General features: G+C 38.1%; 2 protein-coding genes across 2 annotated transcripts; both read right to left on the reverse strand.

Annotated features, from left to right (window-relative positions):
* Positions 1 to 17,639: 17,639 nt before the first annotated feature.
* Positions 17,640 to 18,746, reverse strand: LOC131648845 (uncharacterized). Its single transcript, XM_058918574.1, has 2 exons — positions 18,403 to 18,746; positions 17,640 to 18,291 (listed from the first exon to the last, which is right to left on the reverse strand). Exons 1-2 carry the CDS (start codon positions 18,744 to 18,746, stop codon positions 17,640 to 17,642), a joined length of 996 nt encoding a protein of 331 aa, XP_058774557.1.
* A 33-nt stretch (positions 18,747 to 18,779) lies between these two features.
* LOC131648846 (uncharacterized) lies at positions 18,780 to 21,090 on the reverse strand. The gene is made up of 4 exons (XM_058918575.1): positions 20,598 to 21,090; positions 20,199 to 20,368; positions 19,624 to 20,084; positions 18,780 to 19,515 (listed from the first exon to the last, which is right to left on the reverse strand). Exons 1-4 carry the CDS (start codon positions 21,088 to 21,090, stop codon positions 18,780 to 18,782), a joined length of 1,860 nt encoding a protein of 619 aa, XP_058774558.1.
* Between the last annotated feature and the right edge of the window lie 3,441 nt (positions 21,091 to 24,531).

Raw genomic sequence — 24,531 nt, forward strand, 5'->3', positions numbered from 1 at the left:
TTTTTTATTTAACATTGAATTATTCCATAGATGCATCTGCGGAACTTTTTATTAATGTTGTTTAAACGGTTCCGTAGATGCATCTACAAAATAATTCAATGTTAAATATAAAAAAGGTGTTTTCGGAGATACACCTTCGAAAGCAGTGGAAAAAAATGAAATTTCGTTAGGTGCCTAAGAGTATTATGAGGTGGATTGAAATATTGTTAAGTGTTGTACCCGCATCGACATTACACCACCTATATAAAAATGAATAGTCACTTAGAATATCTCCCATGGTGCTATCTATTTTTTGGTTTTTTCTCGGACCCATCAAACCAAATGATCTTGAAGTAACTTATTTAATTTAAGCAACTTATTCAATTTTTTACTTCAATAGTACAACTCTAAGGGTGTGTTTGTTTCAAGCTACAAAATAAGATTCCTGAGAATATGATATTGGAAATGCAATAATCTCATGTTTGTTTCAAGTTTTTGAAAATTATTCCTGGGTATTTTTTATTTCCAGGAACTTATTTTACACATGATTTCTTTCTTACTTATTCCCATGTTAAAGGGTTCCAAGGGTGGGAACCCAACATTCCCATGGAAATAAAGTCCAACTAACTCTAACTTCTCACTAACACTCACATTTAATTTAATTTTTATTAATTATAATTTTTTAATTAAATTAAATTTGTAAACATTCTTTGAAAATCTAACTTTTGGCCAAACACATACATAGGAATCTTATTTCTAGGAATAATAATTTCGGGAATATAATTCCAAGGAATGTAATTTTATAACTTGAAACAAACACACCCTAAAGATTCTATATTGGGTCCCATAATTTTATGTTATATATTGATAGAAAGATAGAGAGAGATTTCATTGTAATCTAACTGTTTTCATTATGAACTGAAAGTTAGTTACAAAGGATAACAGAGTTGCTTATATATGCTGCAACCTGCAGTAGTAGCAAGTAAACACTAGTGACACCTTGACAGGTGTCAGTTACATGGAATAAGCTAGAACACTTAGATTAATTAAGTGACACCTCTAATATCCCCCCACACAAACCGAGGTAGGGGAAGCTACCCTGAATTTGTGCCCAAGTTCCAAAAATTTAGTAGAAGCCAAGGGCTTTGTAAGAACATCAGCTACTTGATCTGGACCAGGAATGTGCATAATGGAGAGCTGTTTGGCCATGAATTTTTCCCTGACAAAGAATAGATCTATCTCCATGTGTTTAATCTTAGAGTGCAAGACTAGATTGTGTGTTAGCATAATAGTAGAGAGATTGTCACAAAACACAACAGGAGGTTTGGTAGTGATGTTAATCTCCCGAAGGAGAGTCTGAATCCAGAGGAGATTAGCAACGGCAAAAGCAAGGGATCTATACTCATATTTAGTGCTGGACCTAGCAACAATAGCCTGTTTCTTTGACCACCAAGTAATGAGATTATCACCAAAGAAGATAGCAGCCCCAGAGGTGCTTCTTCTATCATCATGATCTGATGCCTAGTCAACATCACAAAACACCTTCAGAGTAGGTGCATAGGAAATAGGAAGAGGAGCTAGAGTTAGGCCATAGTTAAGAGTACCTTTAGATACCTTAGAATGCATTTGACAGCAGTCCAATGAGACTCAAGGGGATGTGCCATGAATTGGCACAACAACATAAGCTAACTCAGGTATGGTGATAGTGACATATTGCAGAGCTCCCACAACAGACATGTAGAAGAAAGGATCAGACAGAGCTGCAGACCCTATTTTGATCAACTTGCAGGTGGACTACATAGGAGTAGCTACAAGAGATGATTCCAGCATGTTAGTCCTCTGCAGAAGATCCCTGATATACTTGGATTGAGTCAAGAGAAGAGAGCCAGCGGGAGTGGACTTGACTTCAATGCCAAGGAAGTAATCCAAATCCCCCAAATTTTTTAAAGAGAAGGCTGCATTAAGTTGAGCAACAATGGATTTAATAAGAGGCTCAAAACTCCCAGTGATGATAATATCATCCATATAAACTAGGAGATAAATGGTATGGCCATGAGCAAGATAAATGAAGAGAGAGGGGTCATATTTGCTTGGCTGAAAGTGGAGCTTCAATAAGGCTAACTGAAGCTTTTCAAACCATTTCCCAGGGGCTTATTTTAGGCCTTAAAGGGCCTTCTGCAATTTATAGACATGAGTGGGATCAGAGCTAACAAAACCCTGAGGTTGCTGCATATAAACCTCTTCTGAAAGCACTTCATTGAGGAAGACATTGTTGACATCTAACTGCTTGATAGGCCAGTGATGGGTGATTTCCACAGTGAGAATAATCCTCACAATAACAGGTTTCACAATAGGGGAAAATGTCTCAGTGAAATCAAAGTTATGTCTTTGATGAAACCCCTTGGCAATAAGTATAGCCTTGAACTTGTTGACTGTACCATATGGATTTTCCTTTACCTTGAACACCCATTTACAACCAATGGCCTGTCTATCAGGAGGTAAAGGGACAAGTGTCCAAGTTTTGTTAGCTATGAGAGCATCATATTCAGCCTGCATAGCTGACTGCCAATGAGGAGTGGATAAAGCCTACTTCACTGTTTTAGGCTCAGTGTGAGTAAGGAGAAGAGTAGGATGAAGTCTTGGTTGGGCAAAGCCAGACTTAGCTCTGGTTTGCATGTTGTGTTGATTAGAGGGCCTGACTGGGACATGAACAACCATAGGAGGGATAGAACCAGAGCTGGAAGATGACTCAGAAGAGGACTATCTATCAAAAGATTGAGGTTCAGACCTTATACTGGCAAAAGAAGAAGGGGATACAGCAGGACTGGAAGGAGGAGAAGAGATAGTAGAAGAAGAAATGTCTGAAGAAGAGGAAGGGGAAGAGAGAAAAGGAAGAGGTGAAATGGTAATGGCTTTAGGAGGAGGTTGACTGGGACTAGGTGAGGAAAATAGCTCCAAGTAAGGAAACTTAGACTCATTAAAGGTGACATCCTTAGAAATATAAAGCCTACCTTTAGGGGACAGACACCTATAACCTTTGTGAGAAGGAGAGTAACCAAGAAAAAGGCATTCATGAGACCTAAAAGCCAATTTATGGGTGTTGTAGGGCCTCAGCAAAGGGAAACAAGAGCAACCAAAAACTCTTAGAAATGTGTAATCAGGAGAAGTATGGAACAAGAGAGAAAAGGGGACCTGAAACTGAATAAAGGCAGATGGTAATTTGTTGATAAGATAGACAGTTGTGGTAAATGCATAATCCCAATAGGCAAGAGGGAAAGAGGCTTGACTCAACAAAGTGAGTCCCAAGTTAACTATATGCCTATGCTTTCTTTTAACTACACCATTCTGGTGATGAGTATGGGGACATATAAGTCTCTAGACAATACCCAAGTCAGTGAGAAACTTAGTAAAGGGCCTGAACTCACCACCCCAGTCTGTTTGAACAGCCTTGATAGGAACACCTAGTTGTAATTCAACCAAGGTTTTGAACTGTTTAAAAATAGAGAGAGCCTCAGATTTGGATTTAAGTAAGTAAATCCAAGTAAACTTGGAATAGGCGTCCATAAAAGACATGTAATAATTATTACCAAGTGTAGAAGGATTAGGAGATGGCCCCCCATAAGTCACTATATATAAGCTCAAGAGGTGTAGAGTAAGTGATGTGTGAAGCAGGTGAGTGTAATTTGTGTGCTTTTCCCATACAACAAGCATTGCAGAAAAGAGAATGATCTTTATTGATAAAAGGAATTTGACAACTTTGCAATACAAGTTTCAAAGCATGAATATTAGGATGGCCTAGCCTAAGATGCCACACATTAGGCAGGTTAGGAACTACTATAGTATAGTGAGCAGTAGGCACAACATGTTTATTTGCAGTAGAAGAAAACCCAGAAGACTTAGCCGGTTTGGGCATCAGCCAGTGGGGAAACTCATATAAACCATCACTGCTAACAGAGCCTTCAAGAAGAGTTTCATGTGAATCCTGAGATTTAACAAGGCAAGTATCAACATTGAACAAAAAATACACATTGTTATCTCTGGAAAACTTGCTAACACTCATTAAGTTCTTGGTGATAGAGGGAACAAGAAGCAGATTTTTGAGTGTTAGGTGTGTGTGTGTGACAGGCGAGGAGAGGTGAAAGAACTAGTGCCAGCAGAAGTAATAGGCAAACCTTGGCCATTTCCAATAAAGATCTGGTCATGACCTTCAACTAGAGTGATTTGCTACAGGTTTTTGGCATCACCAGTCACATGATATGAGGCTCCTGAGTCACGAAACCAACTAGCAGAGGGAGAAGGCATAGTGTTAGCCACTGTAACACCCTTCTAAAACCCCGCGGAAATATTTAACAATAATCAGAGTAAAACATGAAAAGGGCATTACAACTTCCATATAATTAAAATAATACTCATGTCATGCCATAAAAGAGAACGTTAAACCAAAATTATCCAGATTAGCATGTTAACACAGCGGAAAATATCTTTAACATCTGAATAATGAAACAACCAGAGTCATAGACTCAAAACACCACCATAAACAAAACATCCAATGGTAAGAGTTTATCAAGTAACTCTAAATAACTTCCCCAGTGTTACACGACCAGAGCATGACACAGACCCAACTAACTCTAACGAATTACTTGACGAGCTAATCCTCACCAAGTACAAAAGCTACTCCTCAATTTGAAAAAATAACAACAGTAAGGGTGAGTCTCATTCACATTTAACCAATGTTATAAGATATAGATAATAAAGTATCAATCACATATTATTCACCCAATTACAATTACGATCAGATTCATAACAACACAATTAGTCACAACCAATACACAATCACACGTATTATAACATTGGACAATCTTCCATTCATGTTATAATAACACAAGTAGCCTAATGCAATGCAACTATATGCATGTGCTACCAAATCTGGGATAACCCATCTCACCGATCCACCATCGTCAAGGATACGGCGACACCCACTCACTAATTCCACACAATGGGAATTAGCTACCACTGATCCACCATCGTCAAGGATCAGCCACATAATGATTATGAAATTCATGTTTCAACCATAACATGCTCATCATCAACATTAGCCAACCAGATGTCATAATCATTAACCAACACAACAATCAATAGCCACACATAGTTTATGCTATCCTCAACCATAATAAAACACATATTTTACATCGACAATATATGTATATCAACCATCAGTTACAACCACGACATCATAACAGATAAAACATTCACCATAGTACCTGTACGCATAAACTATCACCACCAATTAAAATCGAGAGTTTTAATATAAAATCAAGTCACGACCCAAAACACTATTTTATTATATAAATCATTTAATTAGCTTCACTATGCTCGAAACGACACCAAAATCTGATTTACGGTTTAAAAGTTAGGAGTTTTTAAAGTTAAGTAAAATTTAGGAAAAGTCTGTGGAACCCGGTTCCTCCCTATGTGGGAACTGGTTCCTGAAATCCTTCAGAAACGCCTCTCTGGTTTTTTGTACCAGGAACTGGGTTGTCCTTATGTGGGAACCGGTTCCTGCTGAACAGAAACTCCTCGTTCCGGGTTTTTACTACGGGAACCCGGTTCCTCCCAACTGGGAACCGGTTCCTGACGCTGTTGTAGCATAAAAACTCCAATTTTCCAACACCGTAGAAACCCGAATCCATCCAATTCGCACCCAAATGTATTATAACATCAAACAACAACCACAAACACAAATTGACACATTTATAACACATTTCAACCATCCAATTAACACCATACATGATCAATACAAATAATATTAATCAAAATCCCCAAAACTTAACATTCTACAACCTAAACATAACTCAATTGGTACAAACCACATGTTCAATCCATCCTACTACCTATAATCCCATAATAGAAGATAAATGGAAGAGTCCCCCCTTACCTGCAGGTTGATTCTTCGCTGTTCCTCTTTTCACACTTCTCCGCTTCTCTGCTCTTTCACGTTCAAACTTCTCTTCTTTTTGGTTCTATTCCTCTTTTTCCACAATCCTTTATTTTATGAAAAAATAAAATAAAACTATTCCAATTAGTAATAGGGCCTACTAATACACCTCTTCTTTACTAATCACAGCTTAAGCCCATTTGCTTAATTTTCACAATTCTCAATAATTCCAAATAATTCCCATAATTCAATTAAATTAATTTAAATTAAATTACGAAAATACGGAGTGTTACAGCCACAAAGGTGCTTGGAGGAAGCATGAGGGGAACAACCATTCTAGCAGGACCAGTAGGTCTTGTCCATACATTAGGAGCAAATGTTTGCCAAGGAGAGGGACTGTAGTAGGGAACTCCATCTTGAGGAACTTGAGCAGAAGGAATCCACCAACAGAGGGGCCTTGAAATTTCTGATTATATCTATGCCAATATTGCAAAGTAGAATGACCAAACCTCAGCAAACTTAACACTGAATATTAGAGTTACGTCCTCCTTGTCCTCTGCCATTTCTACCACCTCCTTTACCAGACCTACCACCTCTGAAACTGTTGTACTCTGGTTCAGCATAAGGTGGAGCTTGAGAGGAAGAGGAATCAGAACTAAGAGGAGCAGGGGAGTCAGTGGAAGTGTTCACAACAGGAGCAACTTGAGTAAGATTCAGTGAAGCAAGATCAGGAACAGTTTCCTTCTTGAACTTAGTGAGGCGAAGTTCATGAGCAATAAGTAAAATCTCTACCTCATCAATGTACATAATGAAGGAGTGAAAAACACTTAGAAAGGGGGGATTGAATAAGGATTGTTTCTTTTTGACAAATAAAAATAATGAACACAATTATTTTTATCCTGGTTCGTTTGAACTCAAACTACCTCCAGTCCACCCTCACAGGTGATTTACCTCCATTGAGGATTTAATCCACTAATAAAAAATGATTACAATGGTTCTCCACTTAGATAAACCTCTAAGTCTTCTTGAGTCTACAGATCACAACTTGATCACTCAACGAATTTTGGTTTACAAAGATATAATCAAATACAAGAGATTAATGTTGCTTCTAATAAAGCTGTAAGCACCAAGTGATTTTTCTCTTAAGCTTAAGTTCTAAATCTCACTAAGTATATAAAAGAATATGAGCTTGAAGATAAAAATTGCTTCTTTGTTCTTGAGCTGTTTGCGTGAGAAAGGTTCAGAGTCAGATGATGAGAATGTGAAAAATGAACGTAGGCTTTCTAACATTTTTCCTTGCTGACTTCTTCCTTTTATAGGCATGAGAATATGACCGTTGAATAATACTGCATTAAATGCTTTGCGTGTACAGTACAATGTTGCATTTAATGTTTCACACTTTTGTCAACTACCTCGAGCCTTGAAATAACTGCTACTTCTGACTTTGCTTTTTGTAGCCATACTTCCAACGTTCCTTTTGTCAGACAGACAGACTAGACTTTCTAGCTTTTCATCATTTCTTCTGTTCTAGATACATACTTTCCAAGTCTCTTTGAATATCAGAGTTTCTAGAGTTTGGTGCAGTGTTAGAACTTCAGCACTTCAGCTTTTGGAAGTTCTTCAAAGCGTGATACCTTTAGAGCTTCAGAACTTGCTTCTCAATAGATCATGTTCTGACAACTTCAAGACCTTCTTCTGATGTCTTCAAGGTCATGTTCTGATGTGGCCATCCAGAACATCTGAGTCAGAGCATCTGAAAGCTATTGTAGTTCATACTCTTTTGTTCTTTTCCTGAAATGGAAAACGTAATTTATTAAAGTACCACAATGTCTTATACAAAATTCATATCTAATGTTATCATCAACACTAGAAAATATGATCATAACATTTCATGTTCTAACACATAATACCAAATTTTCTTTCAATAACAGAAACTACTGGAGCAAATTCAGAAGGCAAACCTTCAAGGATGACATCAATATGATGCGAAACTGGTAGAGAATCACCAATAGAGGCTAATGCATCCATAATTAGACGAATATTAAGCAAGTACTCCTGAACAGTCAAGGAATCAAGCTTCATAGCGCGAAGTTCAACACGAAGTTGACGAGCACGAGCGCATGTTTGCTTCTGAAAGTATTGAAACAAATGATCCCAGAGTTCGTGAGCGTGAGTGCATCCAAGCATACGAGAGAGAATGGAACTAGACAGAGTTTATTAAAGCCACGATAGGAGAAGCTGATCCTTATGAAGTCACACGGAGTATTCAGGATTCTAAGATCCAGATGCGCGAGCAGCGTCGTCAACAAATTGCGAAGGGATTCACGAACAAACGACGAACAAAGTGAGACTGTGAGCATTGATGAATGGTTCGATTTGCTGACGCCAAAGGTGAAAATTGGATTCTTCGAGCTTCTGCGAGATCTTTAACGTGAAATTGAACTGAGGAAGATCATCCAAGTAGAGAGCGCCGTCATGGACGGCGACGATCCGTGATCAGATCTAGTAACGGAAGGCGAGAAAGGCGAAGAAGACGCCATGAGAGAGGATCGAACATAGCTATTCTACTGATACCATGATAGAAATATAGAGAGAGATTTCATTGTAATCTAACTGTTTTTATTATGAACTGAAAGTTAGTTACAAAGGATAACAAAGTTGCTTATATATGCTGCAACCTGTAACCTGCAGTAGCAGGTAAGCACTAGTGACACCTTGACAGGTGTCTGTTACATGGAATAAGCTAGAACACTTAGATTAACTAAATGATACCTCTAATATATATTATTTTATTATAATATTTTACTCATATTCAATTTTATCTTATATTGGGTCCTACAATATATATATATATATATATATATATATATATATATATATATATATATATATATATATATATATATATATAGGAGAAATAGTCTAATGCAACATTGCATTCTCAAGCAATGGTTTTCCAACTAGCACTTTTTCCCATTTTTCAATGCTACACCCACGTTCCATGCTGGCGAACTGTAACAAAGAACTCTCGCTAGAGATGGTCTTAGCTCCTCACTCACAGCTTTAAAACACTTCATAAATATAATAACATTAATATAAAAATAATAATAAGAGAATAAATAATTAAGTCGTTAATCTATTATTATTTTATTAATGTGATTTTTATAAAACTTTCATGAGGGTTGTTTTATTTGTATAAATTATTTATATATTTAGTTCAAAAAATCGTAAATTTCAAAAAGTCAACAAAAAATATTCTGCTATATGCTATTCCACTATTTCATTTTTAGAGTCGGTCGCTCCGTTCTGTTATTTAGGATTAATAACTCCGACTGATACATGATTAACATACAAGTCAACATCATCGATTCATTCTTACGTTTCCAAACTCATTGCTCAACTAACATTGGGATTGAAACTTGAGTCTAAGTCAGAAGCATTGTCTTTGTCATGGTTTTGTTTTGGTCTCTTGCCCTTCCTCCACATTAATAATGAGTAGCAGGTGTACATTAATAATGAAACAAAGCAATGTGTGATAAACTTATAAATGGTGATTCAAGTTGAAGAGGAAGTTGATGTAAAATTTTGAGCGTAGTGTCAGTGACATCTTGGCAATTTCTGAAACAGTTGTTTCACAAACTACAGGAAAATCACTGACCAAATTCCCGTAATCTGCTTCAAAAGTTCCAACCAAAAATAAGGTAATCCAACGGAGTTTCTATGACTGCAAGTGTACACATCCCACATGTGCCTCACAACCTTCTCTCTCTTTCACTTCCTATATCATGTAAACTGCTTAAAAACACATTATTACGTGTTTTCTGTGTTGGAAAAGAGATGGTTTTCTTTTGCATGTGGAGAGCAAGTCCCACATGGTTTTTCCTTTAAACAATAATTTTATTTTTATTTATTTTTAAATGAAGGATAATATATAGAAGAAAAAGATTGATACACACAAAAAGGTGGAGACTAGACCAAAACTCAGTCAAAAGTATCGAAATTTTAAAAAAAGGCAAACCAAGCTTATTTTTTACATAGTCGCTCCTAATGTCAATCGGTAAAGAATAAAAAAAGTGAAGGCAGTAGATGTGCGACCTATATTAGCAAGAAAGTCGGCACAACTATTTCCTTCCCTAAAAGTGTGTGATATGATAAAGGACATGTTCATGAGAACCTTAGTACAAGAAAACAATCTACCTCTAAATTACTAAGGAACCAAACTTAAGCAAGGGGAGGAGAAAGCTTTTACAACTGTAATAGAATCAGATTCCACCCAAAGGAATTTCTAACCTCTGTCTCGAGCTATCTCAATGCCTCGAAGAAAGTGGTTCAGCAAAAGCAAGGATAAACAAACCTAAAATTGCTCTGAAAATGCCCCCCACAACTTTATGAACCCTAGCTAGAAGAGAAAGCACCGTCAACATTACACTTAATCCAATTTGAAGAGGATTCCAAATAATTTCTTTGGTCACAGGAGCTTTAAACGGACAGATAGGAATTTTGAGAGTTTGTAGAAGCGTAAAATCAAACCAGCCATGCTTGTATGTCAGCTTGGACTTCGAAGCTGTTAACTGAATGTGCGCCAAAATCTTATTACAAATGTACTAAAATTGCAAAAATTGATTCTTGAACCTAGCGGAATTCCTAGAACCTGAATGGCATTGATTAGAAAGTCAGGAAGCTTGAATCACAAAGACACCTTAAGGAGAACTGACCTTGAAACATAAATTCAAAAAAGAACTGAAAGCTTTGTGTATGTGTTTACTGTGGAAATTGGTAAACAACCGCTAGTCCTCCCAAAGCCTACAAACTAAGGGTTACTCGCAGGATTGACTACTTAATCCTAAGACAAGTGCTAATGTAACCAAGATTTTGACTTGTTCAATTCGACACAGGTTCTAACTGGGAGAAAACGGTTTCCTACAAAGACTTGAACAAGTAAAGTTTCCACACAAAGACGTTAACGCTACCGACTTAAGGTGACTCGTGACCAACGTGACATTGTAACATTCAAAAGAGATACACAACGAATGTATCATTGGTAAACTCTATTATCGTAATAGAATTATGCTCAGTAATATAATCGACAATGTAAAAAGACAGTTCGAAAGTAAATGAAAATAAAACAAAGTGTTTAAAAGGAACGATAGAAAAATATGGAAATTACATTGAAGTGAAAATGGTGATTCACATACATTAGCACCCTTGAAAACTTTTGTTTCCTCACTCTGGGAATATGAAGTTTCTACAAGTGATTTCTAGTGCAAGTGAACACCTCGAGCCCCTTTGTGAGATATCCTATTTATAATACCACGAAATAACTGCCTACAGACTACATAACTACAAAATAACTGTCTATAAGCCACACGACTGTCTGCACGATCCTACATAACTGCTCTTTGCAATTTCTAGCGCTCACTTAAGGAGTCAAGTCTTCTAACTGATGAGTTTTGAATTTCAAATTCCCCACTAGAATCTTCCTTTCGATGTTGTCCCCAGCGTAAGCTTAACCACCAATTTTCTATGTCTCAATCTTTTGCATGGTCGACTGAAATAGGGTTGACGCGCTGTCTAGGCTGTGTCGACCTTGATAGCTTGATCTCAGTAATTTTCCTAAGCTTCCTTACAAACCCAATTTGTGGGGTCCAAACCCTTGATCTGTGGGACTTTCCCTTCTAATGCGCCATCAACATACCTTACTAGATTTTTTGCACTAATAAATTGCCCCCCAGAGATGCCATTTTTCGAATGTCGACTTTAATGAGATAATGGCGTCTCTGAAATGTCGACCACCGTCCTTTACTTACTCGTTTCCAATTCCTCTTAATGGCGCAACTGTTCGCTCCACGTTGCTGACGTCACTTCATCATGGTAACGTCTCTGTCATACCCCAAATTTTGACCTGCATATATTCATCCTCTTTGGTTTGTCGCATTTTTATTTCGTGTGTATTCATAGTTCAAAAAAATTAACTTTTATTAAAGTCAACAAAAAATGGCCCTCATTTGCATTGGTTGCATCTTTTTACTCGGGTTAAACTTTTACCCGGATTATTCATTTATAAATGATTAATAGATATTTGTTTTTTAATATTATTTAAAAAAAATCAAAAATATGTGTTTTAATTTTTAGTCTAAATTTTGTTTATTAGGATTAGTGTTATTTTATTTTTTAGTTTAGATTTATTCTACCATTTTATTATTTCTTCTAAAAAATTGTTTAATAAAAATATAAGAAAGTTTTGACATATTCAATTTAAGCCCAACTTGTTTTTTTTAAAGCCCATTTTATAATTTTCAAGTTATTACACTAAACAAAACAAAAATAATACAAAAAAAGACGAAACATGTTGCAGACAAATCCCATTTCATCTGAACGATAGAGAGAAGAACAGAGAAATACAAGAGAGGAGGAGAGATTCGTTGCTGTTGTGTTTTCGCAGAAAAAATCGAGAGATGAAAGCGAGTGAAAGAGGGAGAACGAAGAGGATTTGGGGGCGGCTGGTCTATAGTGTGATTAGGGTAGGGGTGATCGTATCCGAACCCATCCAAAAGGAAAACTGCAAACCAAACCAATCCAAACCGAAAACCGCATTTGGTTTGGATGGTTTTGGATGATTTTTGGGCCGAACCGCACGGTTCGGTTTGGTTTGCGGTTTTCATTTAACAAAACCGAACCAAACCGAACCGAACCGCATACTTAACTAAACTTTTGAATTTCTATAATTAATTTATTATATTTCCAATCCAATTGCAATATTGTACACTCACGTCACGTGACTCACTATTCCTTCATTCTTCCTTCCTATTCAACATTTCAACTTCATTATCTGATTTTTCTCTCACTCATTCTAGAGAAGCATTTGGTGTATATGTAGTACTGATAATATTTAGTCCTGAAGTTGTAATGTTGTATTAATATTTAGAACTGAGGTTATCTGATACTTGTATATGTAGTATGTAGTTTATTAGTTAGTATGTAGTTTATTAGTATGAAGAACTGTATATAGTATGTAGTATGAATAACTGAAGTTATATTAGTAATTTAGTATGTAGTATATGTAACATACATAGTATAGTACTGTAAAATACATGATACACTTATATGGTAGTAATTTTGGTGTAGAATACATGTATGGAAGAATGAATTATTTTGGTGTAATTAGTATGAAAAACTTCTTTTTAATGGTACTGTAATATATGTATGGAAGAATGAATTATTTTCCTTTTTTTTATTTCAGTACATTTTTATTTTATGGTGTAAACCGCAGCCCACCGAACCGATCCTAACCGCATTGGTTTGGTTTGGTTTGGATGACTTTTTAAAAATTAACCGAACCAAACCGAACCACATGCATTTTTATCTCGCGGTTAGGATGACTTTTATGCTCAAAACCGAACCAAACCGCACCGCGAACACCCCTAGATTAGGGTTTGTGTTAACCATTGGCTTGGCAGAAATGGGCTGGATGCTGGCCCAAAGTTTCTTTTTTTTCTTATGATAATCTCACCCCCAGCGCCTGAGGTTGGCCGTGTGGGCCTTGCAAGGCCTTTGTATGGCCCATTTTCATTTTCAAGCTTCATCACCACCATTTTGTGGTGTATACCCCATTACCCTTTCTCTTTTAGAAGTAATTAATTACATTTTCTTATTTAGTTAATTCTAATAATTAAGACTTTAACTATATTGAGTAATTGATTAAATTTACTTTTGTTCAATTAATCTTGTTAGCTAAATGTTTTAGTTAATTAATTAATCAAATACATTTTAGTTCAAAATTTCACCAATAAATTCAACCTTTCCATCTCCATCTTCAAATCTTTTCTTTACTTCAAACAATTTTACAACAAACCTTGGTCAACACCAAATTCCTTTTTCAAACTCCCTTTTCCATAAAAACTTCAAAAATATATTTAATAATCGAATCGAGTTTCGTATGGATGAAGGGTTTGTATGTACTTGTACAAATTGTTCTAAAACATATAGGCGATGGTCGTTAAGCATTTGTTTAGATGTTTAGACTACATTAAATACTTCTTAAAAATCGATTTAGCTCACTTTTTTTTTTACAAAACGCTTTCTTTTAATCGAACTGAATTTAGTCTATGATGGATGAATCAAGAGGGGTTTGTACGTACTTGTGCAAATTACTCTTTCTAGTATTTTAAGCGATGACCGTTAAGCCTTTGTTGGAATACTTGAATTCCGTTAAAGACTCCATAAAACTCAATTTATCTCGCCCTTTTACAAAACAATTTCAATCCATTAAATCATCTCTTTTTCTCGCCTAAGTGCGAATTTCTTACATCACCAAAGAGGGGTTTGTACGTACTTGTGCAAGTTGCTCTTTAAAGCATTTAGGCGATGGCCGTTAAGCCTTTGTTTGAATGCTTGTATTCTCTTAAAAAACAACTTCAAATTCATTCAAACTTTTTTGCCATCTTGGCTTTTCATTTTAAAACCCCTTTTCATAAACGAGACACTTAGTCAATTTTAAAATGCAAATATACTTCCACATGTGGAGATCAAATGTTTTCCACTCGAATGTGATGATGGCCAAAATCTTGTTTTAGTCTTGATTTAGTTATCCATTCTTGTAGTGACGCAAACAATCTCTTATCCATGTGCCATATTATTGTTTGAATGCGATCGAGTACCTCGCTAAAATCAACCAAGAAATTTGTATTTTTTACTCTAAACTATGATTGCTCTGACTTTCCCGTTGCACGAGGGAATACATAGGCAAAAGATGCGATATCTTGGCGAGCACAGTAATAAAAAAACCAAATTTTGTTCCTTTCTCATAATAAGAAGTACACAAGTATTTATCACGCTAACATCAATCACAAGAAAAACTAAATGGGTCTCATCGAGTACGATGGAGGTGAGGGGTGCTAATACCTTCCCCTTGCTTACCCGACTCTCGAACCCTAATTTGGTTGCGATGACCATCTTATCCATTTTTTCCTCTCTGTGGGTTTTATCGATATTTTCCCTTTCCTTTGGAATAAATAAATTTGGTGGCGACTCTGTTTGCACCCTTCGAGCGTTCGATGCGCTCGATGGTGTGTTTTGTTGGCCGGCCGCGACAGTCTCCACTTTTTTCCTCGAGACGCGCAACAATCAAATCATCATTTATCATTACTTCTGAGTGGGCTACGTGGCGTCTCCCTTAACTGCCACTTTGTGCCACGCATCCATAGATACAGGGGCGTGGGTGCACGCGCTTCAACCCTACTCAAACGTTTTTCTCTTTTTTCTGTAACTAGGGGTTTCCTTCTCTTTATAAACTCTCTTTCGTCTCTTCAACATTTTTCTGCCATTTTCTTTGTTTCAGAAACCCAGCAACATTCCATAATATTCGAACCTTCGAACCTTCAAACCTTCATCTTCCCCCATCAATGGCAACTCCTACGCTTATCTTTTCCGCTGCAGAACTTAAAAAGCCTATACTTGTTGATGGCGCAGAATATGTTCCTGAGCCTCCATTCATCGAAGAAAAGACTAAAATCTGGCAATCTCAGGTATTAATCCCCTTTTTCCTTGATGACAAACCCTTAGCTTTTCTGGGTCTGCTTCCTGAGGATTGTTAACCAAAAATTATTGCCAAGAAACGTGCCTTCTTCCCTACTAGCTACCTTACAGAACCTTTAGTTTCTATCCAGAAACCTCTCTCTCCCTGAATTACGTAGATAGAAACTTTAGAACTGCTCCTCCCAGGAACTGCCCTAAGTTCTGTGCTTGGATGGACCGACTGTAACCATACAAGCTGGGTCTTTGGAAGCAATTGGGCATTTACACCCTCTTGCGAATCTCCCATTGTGGCCCACCTCAATCTTGTGGCATGCTGATTGCTGCTATTCAATTTTGGGAAGGCTCAACGAACACTTTTCACACTAAATATGGAATGATAACACCAATTCTTATAGATATAGCAGCCATTACGGGTTTGAAACCGACTGGCCGTGTCTTCAACTTCAAAGACGTAGAAGTTATCCCCTGGAGGTTTGATACAGAGACTCTCGCAAGCCAACATACAACAAATTTATTGACCACCATGCCAACACTTCATGCCCAGTAACTGATGAAGAACATATGGCATTTTTAACTCTCTGGCTATCTCGTTTTGTGTTCTATTCCAGGTCGATGCAAGTGGCCAAACAATTTTCTCTCCTTGCTACTCAACTACACCAGGGTTGTGACGTTGCCCTAGGTCGACTAATCTTGGCCTCTCTCTATGACTCGCTGACTGACGAGGTGTACCAAATCAGGACCCTCGACCATAACCATTCAAAAATAAAAAATGTATTGGTTCATGGCCCTTTTTGGTTTCTGCAACTGTGGCTCAATGCCACTTTTTCTAAAGACAACAAACCTTATGGGATGAAGAGGGTAGCGTGCTCTCCAGAAGAATGTCACCTTATCTGGAAGCGCCTAATTCCCTTCACTCCTCTAGGCAAAAACTTTCGAAACGTCGAAGTGTTCTGCCTCTTGTTCGACATCATGCTAAATTGCATCGATTTTGACCCTTCTATGGCTCCATTCAGCAATCGAAATGAAGGTCCTGATTGGTTTACCAGGGCTTTTCCCCTACTGATGCTGCAGTTAAGAGTGAAACTCTTGCTATCTGGAGATATTTTTTGGTCCCTCAACTCCTGTCGGCTGTAATTGTAGGTGACACGCCTGGCTTAGTTGTTTACCAACCTAATTTGGTCGCCCGACAATTTGGCCTTTGCCAATTCATTCCCAAATCTTTATTCCTTTCCCATGATCCACTCAGAAAATCATTGGTGACCACCCCTTTGACGTGATCAATGGGGATATTGAAAATTTCTGGGAAAAAAGGCCATGGCTTGCTCCTGTCCCTTTCCAACCTGCATATTACTGTACTTTAGAATTTAAAGCTTGGTGGCATTCGTATCTCGACGCCTATATTGGTGCTCCTGAGACCAAATTGTCTGAACTGGCTCAAGCTCTTGTTCCTTTGCAGGAAAAATCGACAAAGTGTAAGGCTACTTATATAAAACAAATTCGAACTTTCCAGAAGTACTTCCAAGTTGTGTATTATCCTAATGATCTTTGTTGGACCATCTCTGAGGCCGCTGCTGAACTAAAGGAGAAGGTAACCGACAGGCTTCCAAAACTAAAAATCCATGGTTACGCGAAAGATAAGTATCTTTACGCCATTCATTTTGGAAAAATCAAATTTCCTCCTTTGCCATCTAGCCCTTTGGCTTTGGCGTTTGGCCCACCAATCCCAAATTGGTGGTATTGTCCTTTTTCTGATATATAAAATGCTTATAAGAAAAAGGCCGACAGAGTGGTGTCGACGAAGCATTATCTACCCAACTACTCAGGGCCGCTTCATATTGCTCCTCAATATGTTAGAGTGTGTTCTACCATGAAAATTGGCAACTCTTTCTGGAAAGATGCCCCCTGCTTATGTAACCTTTGTTACTTACTTGATTGTTTTCATGTTTTTCTTACAGTTGTTCCTATAGAACTTGAGTATGCTGCTGTGGATGCCAATGTCATTTCGACAGAACAACCTCAGGTTTGACTTTGCCTATTTGAATTCTCCTTCCAATCGGTATCATATCTTTACTCAAACTACTAAAATCTTGCAGGTCATCTTGTATAGTCCCCCTCTAATGACGAGACCATATCAGCGACCATCAAGAACAGGCTTATACCTTTTTAAGTACTTTCCGTTTATCTTCAAGATTTATTTATCTGGTGCTAACTCTTCGACTTTGTAGGGGTTATTAGAAAACACCCATATTATTTTAAAAGGTCCTTCCCAATTTGGGGACCATTTTCCAAATACCCTGTCATTTCTGTCCATTGGCAAGATAACTTTCCAAACTAGGTCGTCGACAACAAATATCTTATCTTTCACCTTTTTGTTGTAAGTTCTAGAAACTCTTTCCTTCTGCCTTTGTAGCAAATGTAAAGCCACCATCCTTTCTTCATCTAAATTGACTAATTCATCTGCCATCATGATCCAATGATCTTCAGATGGTATCTCACGTTGCCTTTGAATTATGACTGCGTGAACTTGAATTTTTACTGGCAGCACTGCATCATGACCATAGGTTAGTCGAGATGGGGTTGTTCCAGTTGCTTCTTTGGGTGACGTTCGACACGCCCATAAAGCTTGATCAAACGTCTTATGCCAATTTTTTGTCTTCTTGCCTACATGTTTCTTTATGTGGCTTATAATTACCTTCTTAGCTGCCTCCACTTGGCCATTTGCCTGCGCATAATAAGGTGTAGATGTCAACAACTTGATTCCAACTTCCTTTGCAAACTCCTGTATCTTTTGAACAGTGAAAACTGTCCCTTGATTAGTAGTAATTGTTTCTGGAACCCTAAACCTTCACATAACGTGGTTTTGAATAAAATCTATAACAACCTCTTGATCCACATTTGTGAATGCTACGACTTCGACCCATTTTGTGAAATAGTCAATGCCGACCAAAATGTACTTTTGTTGTTTTGACGAAGCTGGTCTTATTTCTCCAATTACATCTAACGCCCATCCTCTAAACGCCCATGGTTTTACAATCGCATGTAACTCACTCGTAGGCATATGCTGTATGCCCCCATGCAATTGACACTCCTGATAACCTCTGGCAAACTCAATGCAATCTTTCAACATTGAGGGACAATAAACCCCTGAACACATTAATAACCATCTCATTTTGTGCCCAGCTTGATGTGCACCACATGATCCACTATGTACACTCGACACAGACACATATGCTCCACTCTCTCCTACGTATTTAAGCAAGACTCCCTCAACTGTCTTCTTAAACAATTCATTACCCATCAAAATATAGCTGAGAGCTCTATATTTGATCTTTCAATCTGTCGACCCCGTAGGGTTGCGTAGATAGTCGACTATTGGTTTTCGCCAATCATTCCCTCCTATTTCATCAACAGTCATGATCTCGAAGTTCTCGTTATCCACAGATCCCAACTTTATGGTCGACAAGTCTGAAGGTGACAATAACGTCGCTCGTACCTTCTCTCTTACTTGGATCTTCTCTTCATCTTGATCCTTTAAAACCTTGTATCCTGAAGCCTCTTGCGCTAAAGCATTAGCTCCCTGATTCTCCTTTTGTGGTATGTGTCGAATGTTTACTTGTTCAAATCTCTTTAGCAATCTAATGGTAATCACAAAGTACATAATCAAATTCTCTTTGACACACCTGTACTCTCTTGATACCTGTTTAATCACCAACTCAGAGTCTCCCATAATTTCGACATTCCTTGCCCCCAATTCCAGCAGAAGTTCAAGTCCTGTGATCAAAGACTCATATTCAGCCTCATTGTTTGTGCATGCTCCCTTAATCTTGTACTTGAACTCTGCTGGAATTCCAACTGGAGAAATTATAATGCCCCCAATGCCAGAGCCATTCTTATGGCTGGAACCGTCGAAGTATAACTTCCATGGCACTATATCTACATAGTTTTGAGCCATTTCGACCATTGAATGGTCGACTAAGAAATCAGCCACCACTTGCCCTTTGATTGCTTTTAAAGGTGCATAAGTTAGAGAATACTCAGTTAATGCTAGAGCCCATTTACCAATTCGACTATGCAATATTGGTTTGGATAACATGTGTTTAATAATATTAAAATGAGAAGACACATAAACATCAACTGGCTTGATATATTGCTTTAATTTGATACAAGAGAAATACAGGCATAGACATAGTTTTTCTATATCAATATACCTAGTTTCAGGACCATTAATCATTTGACTAAGATAATACACAGGTCTTTCGACACTCTTTTCATCCTCTTGGACTAACATACTACCTATAGTTGACTCAGAAGCTGAAATGTACAACCTCATTGGCCTATTCCTAATAGAAGGAGCCAGTACTGGAGGCTTTACCAGGTATTCTTTGGTCTTGTCGAAAGCTTCTTGATGCTCTTCTCGCCATTGAAAATCCTCATTCTTCAATCGCAGGAGTGGCGAAAAAACTTTCTTCTTACCACTTAAGTTCGAAATAAATCTCCTTAGGAAACTTATTTTTCCCAATAACGACTGAAGCTCTTTCTTTGTCGACGGAGGCTTTACGTCCATAATGGATTTTGTTTTGCTTTGGTTTACTTCAATACCCTTTTTCTGCACCACAAAGCCAAGAAAATCACCTGCCTGCACACAAAAAGCGCATTTTAATGGATTCATTTTTAGTCCATACTTTCGTATTCTTACGAAAGCTTTTCAAAGATGGTCGACATGAGTGAGTTAACCATTCGATTTTATCACCATATCGTCAATGTATATATGCATGAAATCTTCAATAAAATCACGAAACATTGAATTCATTACCCTTTGATATGTTTCTCCGGCATTCTTCAGGCCGAATGGCATGACAGCCCACTCATATGTGCCTAAGGCTCCTGGACACTGAATCGCAGTTTTCGGCACATCCTCCTCTGCAATAAAGATTTGATTATAACTTGAATAACCATCAAGCATGCTTAAATATTCGTAAAAGTAGCAGTAGAGTCGACTAACATCTCTGCCACAAGCATTGGATATTCGTCTTTTGGAGTGGCAACATTTAGATCTCTAAAATCAATGCACACTCTTAAAGATCTGGTTTTCTTAATCACTGGCACAATATTAGATAACCAGTCGACATACCTAGCAGTCCTTATGAACTTGCTTTTAAGAGCCTTTCTATTTCTGCTTTGATCTTCGACACCACATCAAGCGCAAAACGCCTAGGTGTTTGCTTTACTGGCTTCTTCCCAGCTTTTATTGGCAGTTTTAATTCTACCAAATCCCTGCTCAAACCAGGAATCTCATTATAATCCAAAGCAAAACAATCTCTAAATTCTTTAAGCAAATATATTACCTTAGTTTTTAGCTCTTTGTTGATGTTGGCGCTGATATACGTTGGTATTTTTTCACCATCTTCGTCAAGGTTTATTTCCTTCAAAGGATCTTGTGGCTGCATTTTCTCCTTCGCCATGGGGTTCTTCTCAAACCCTAAAGGCTCATCATCATAAATGCAGTCCAATCGCTGCAAGTCGACGTTTTCTGCAACTCTTCTAGATTTATCCGGAGGCTTTGGTTTCAAAATCCAACTATCCTCCTCTTTTGAAACATAGGCCTCAACAGCCATATTTTCTTCCTCAGCCTCTAAGGCCATTTTTAACTTGTTTTCGACAACGTATGCCAAAATCTTCTCTAGAGCTTTTAGCTCAGACATCATTAGGATCGTTGTCCTAGCCTGTCGGTGGGACTTCTTGATATTGATCATTTAACCATTCGACGTCCTAAATGAAGCCATGAGTTTCATGTAGTGTCAAAGAAACAAAAGCTTCACTTAGGTCATAATAAACGTCTTCAGCTGGTAAGCAAGGAGAAATGTTAGCTAACTTTCTTTCAAACTCCTTCTTTCCAACATTGTTAACATCTGCCAGAAAATAGCCCTTATCGGCCTCAATAGTCTTGACAACCCCATCTTCTCTCCAAATTATCAAACATTGGTGCGCCGAAGATGGTACTGTCCCCACACCATGAAGCCACTCTCTGCCCACCAGCAGGTTGTAGCTAGGTTTGGCGTCAATCACCATAAATAATGTCGGCCTAGTAACCGACCCAACAGTGACATCGACCATAATAACCCCCATTGTGCTTTTGGTCTTGCCTCCATAATCTGACAAAACCACGTTACTGGAACTTACATCCGTGTCATATTTGCCAATATTCTTCAAAATATGGTGTTATGATATGCACAGTAGTGCCGCAATCTACCAGTACTTTGTTAATAGTAACTCCCTCCATTTTGGCTTTAATCAACAACGGTTTCAAATGAATTCTCATGTAGGTCTCTCAAAAACTTCCTATTGATTATCCACAGAGCCATCATTAACTATAAAGTAACACTTTGGCTTATACAAAGCCACTTCTTCAATGTCGGCATCAGCGGATTCCTCTACCTCCATGATACAGTTATACTCTTCCGACAAGATTGACACCACATTGACTAAGATGTCCAAACTTGCTTAAGATTCTGACTTGAAATCATCAAAACAATTTTCACTTGGTTGATGCACATACTCCCTAATCCCCTCCTTAGCAGCAATGTCGACCTTTAACAAACTTTTTTCCAGAAATGGCCCCTTTAGCCATATTCTCTCCAGACCTCTCTTTAGCATCCTCCCTCTCAGCTTGTTTGCAACGTTGATAACGCCTCCATTGAGTTTTGGTCATAGGATTCTTTCCTAAGTAATTTTCAGATACATGAGTTTTCCTTTCAGACCTAAACTCACGTCTATAGTTGATAGCTAAGCCTCCTCTAGCATCAACAGCAGTACCTTGAGGTACTTTCAGCTTTCCCTGAGGCTTAATCCAGGTGCCCCTAGGAGCCCCAGCCGAGGGCACATAACTCCTTGGCCTTAACTGATAATTTCCCCCAATATTTCTTGCGGTCTCTTCTCTCATGGGATAGCGCCTCTGGCCAGCCCATTTGCTTTTATCCTTTCCAAGATATAGCCTTTGAAAGTTGCCAGAAACAACCTTATCAATGACAACACCACACCTAGGCATAGACACACTTGTGAGCCCTTGTTCTTGCACCGATACAGAAAGTCCAACAAATCTTCATCAGACTTTGGATAAACTTCAGCCAAATCGACATCAGGACTCTCACCAGTCTCTTCCACTATATCAACCTCATCATACTCAGTGATTTCGACCATGTTGATCTTCACTGGGTCAACAAACAAAGTTTCTTCTTGGTGAAGAGGGTCAGCGTCGATCTTCAACCTTCCTTCTTGAATTGATTTCTAAACAAGATCCCTGAAAAGATAACAAATAGATGTATTGTGACCCAAATAATTATGATATTTACATAATCCCCTTTTTTGTCTCTATTCTAATGGTGGCATTTTAGTACCTTGTGGTACTACCATTTGATCATCTTTAACTAACACATCAAAAATTTCCTCACATTTTGTTACATCAAAAGTATAAGTTTTTAAAGGAAATTTTGGGTTGTTTTTTACGGGACTTTTACCATGTGCAGGTAACAAGAACCGACACTCATATGAAGATTCTGGCTTCATTTTAGCCACGTTGACCTCTAATTCTGTTGGTGAGGTGTAATCAGCCTCATAGATGGGATTTGTCGCATCATAATCGAGAAAAGCTACTTTTTCTTTCTTAGCCTTAGTATGTTTAACTTTCTCCAACCTTAGCCGTTCGGGATGTCGAACCCTATCAGCTAATTGTGACATAATCTTTACGAAGGTAGGGTTGATTTTCTTCCTAATGGAATAATCTAAACCCCCAGCAGCCATCTGAACAAGTTCATGTTCTGGCACCTGCGTAAAACATTTGGCTTTCAATGACCGAAACCTATTTAAATAATCATCAATGCTCTCAGTGAATCTTCTCTTGATCCCTGACAATTCTGCCAAACTTATTTTGGAATGCCCTTCATAAAATTGTTCATGGAATTTCTTCTCCAGTTTGGCCCATGAGTCAATTGTATTTGGGGCCAATGAGGTAAACCATGTAAAGGCTGCCTTCGTCAAGGACGAAGGAAATTTTTTTACTCTTAGACTTTCGTTATGAGCCAAATCTCTTGACTCTGTTAGATACCTAGCAATATGTTCTATTGTCGACTCGCCAGACACTCCCCCAAACTTATTGTATTTGGGTACTTTAGTTCCCCTGGGTAACTCAGTTTGAAGAATAAATTCAGCCAGTGGAGACACATATAATGGCCTCTGTAACGTGGCGCTCATGCCATTTCTAGCCATAATTCTCTCAACAACCGTAGTTAGATTGTTTTCTTTTGCCATATCTTCTTGTCGATATTGATCGACAATCTAATCAGCATTTTGTTATCGACCCACTAACACCAATGGGTGGCATCCTCCCATTCCTAACTCGACACCCTGGTTTTGTTGGGGTCTGGGAATTTGTCCCTGGTGGACTGTTTCCTCCTCCACTAAATCTGCCTTTGGTTGTGTAGGTACAACATTTTTCCTATTCATCTGGGGTGCCTATCGAACCGGTGTTTGAGGTGCCCCCAAGAAATTGCATAAGCGAGTCTACTAGGTGACCACTTGTCTATTCGATTCGGCAGATTCCTGCATCATAGGATTAAGCACAATACCCATTTGATTAGTTAACATATTGACTAACTCATGGTTACTATCATCCATTTGTTGCCTAAGCACCGCTACCGAAGTATTCGACAATGACACTGCTCTATTCTGATTGTTCCTATTTTGATTATTTGATGCAGATCCCTGTAAAGACGAACTTATGTTCTGAGTGTTATCCGTCACGAGTGCCGCATTTGACGTTGACAGATATCCTAGCATTAAGGAATACGACATTCCATAAATAGGATCTGCTGTGCCAAAACGAGGTATGTTAGGCCTGAAAGGGATATTCGTCGCCATTGTCGATCCTGGACTTCCCGGTGGAGGCAAGGGGATAGGCGTCACAACTGCACATGTAGTTGACGTCGTTGTGGCTGCATTTGTCAACGAATGCAAAGTTACAACCTGCGAAACTACTGGATCTGTGGTGGTTAGTGTTCATGGTGGTACTACATCCACACTGGAATTTG

This window comes from Vicia villosa, linkage group LG2, assembly GCF_029867415.1.
Source record: "Vicia villosa cultivar HV-30 ecotype Madison, WI linkage group LG2, Vvil1.0, whole genome shotgun sequence".
NCBI classification, from domain to species: domain Eukaryota; kingdom Viridiplantae; phylum Streptophyta; class Magnoliopsida; order Fabales; family Fabaceae; genus Vicia; species Vicia villosa.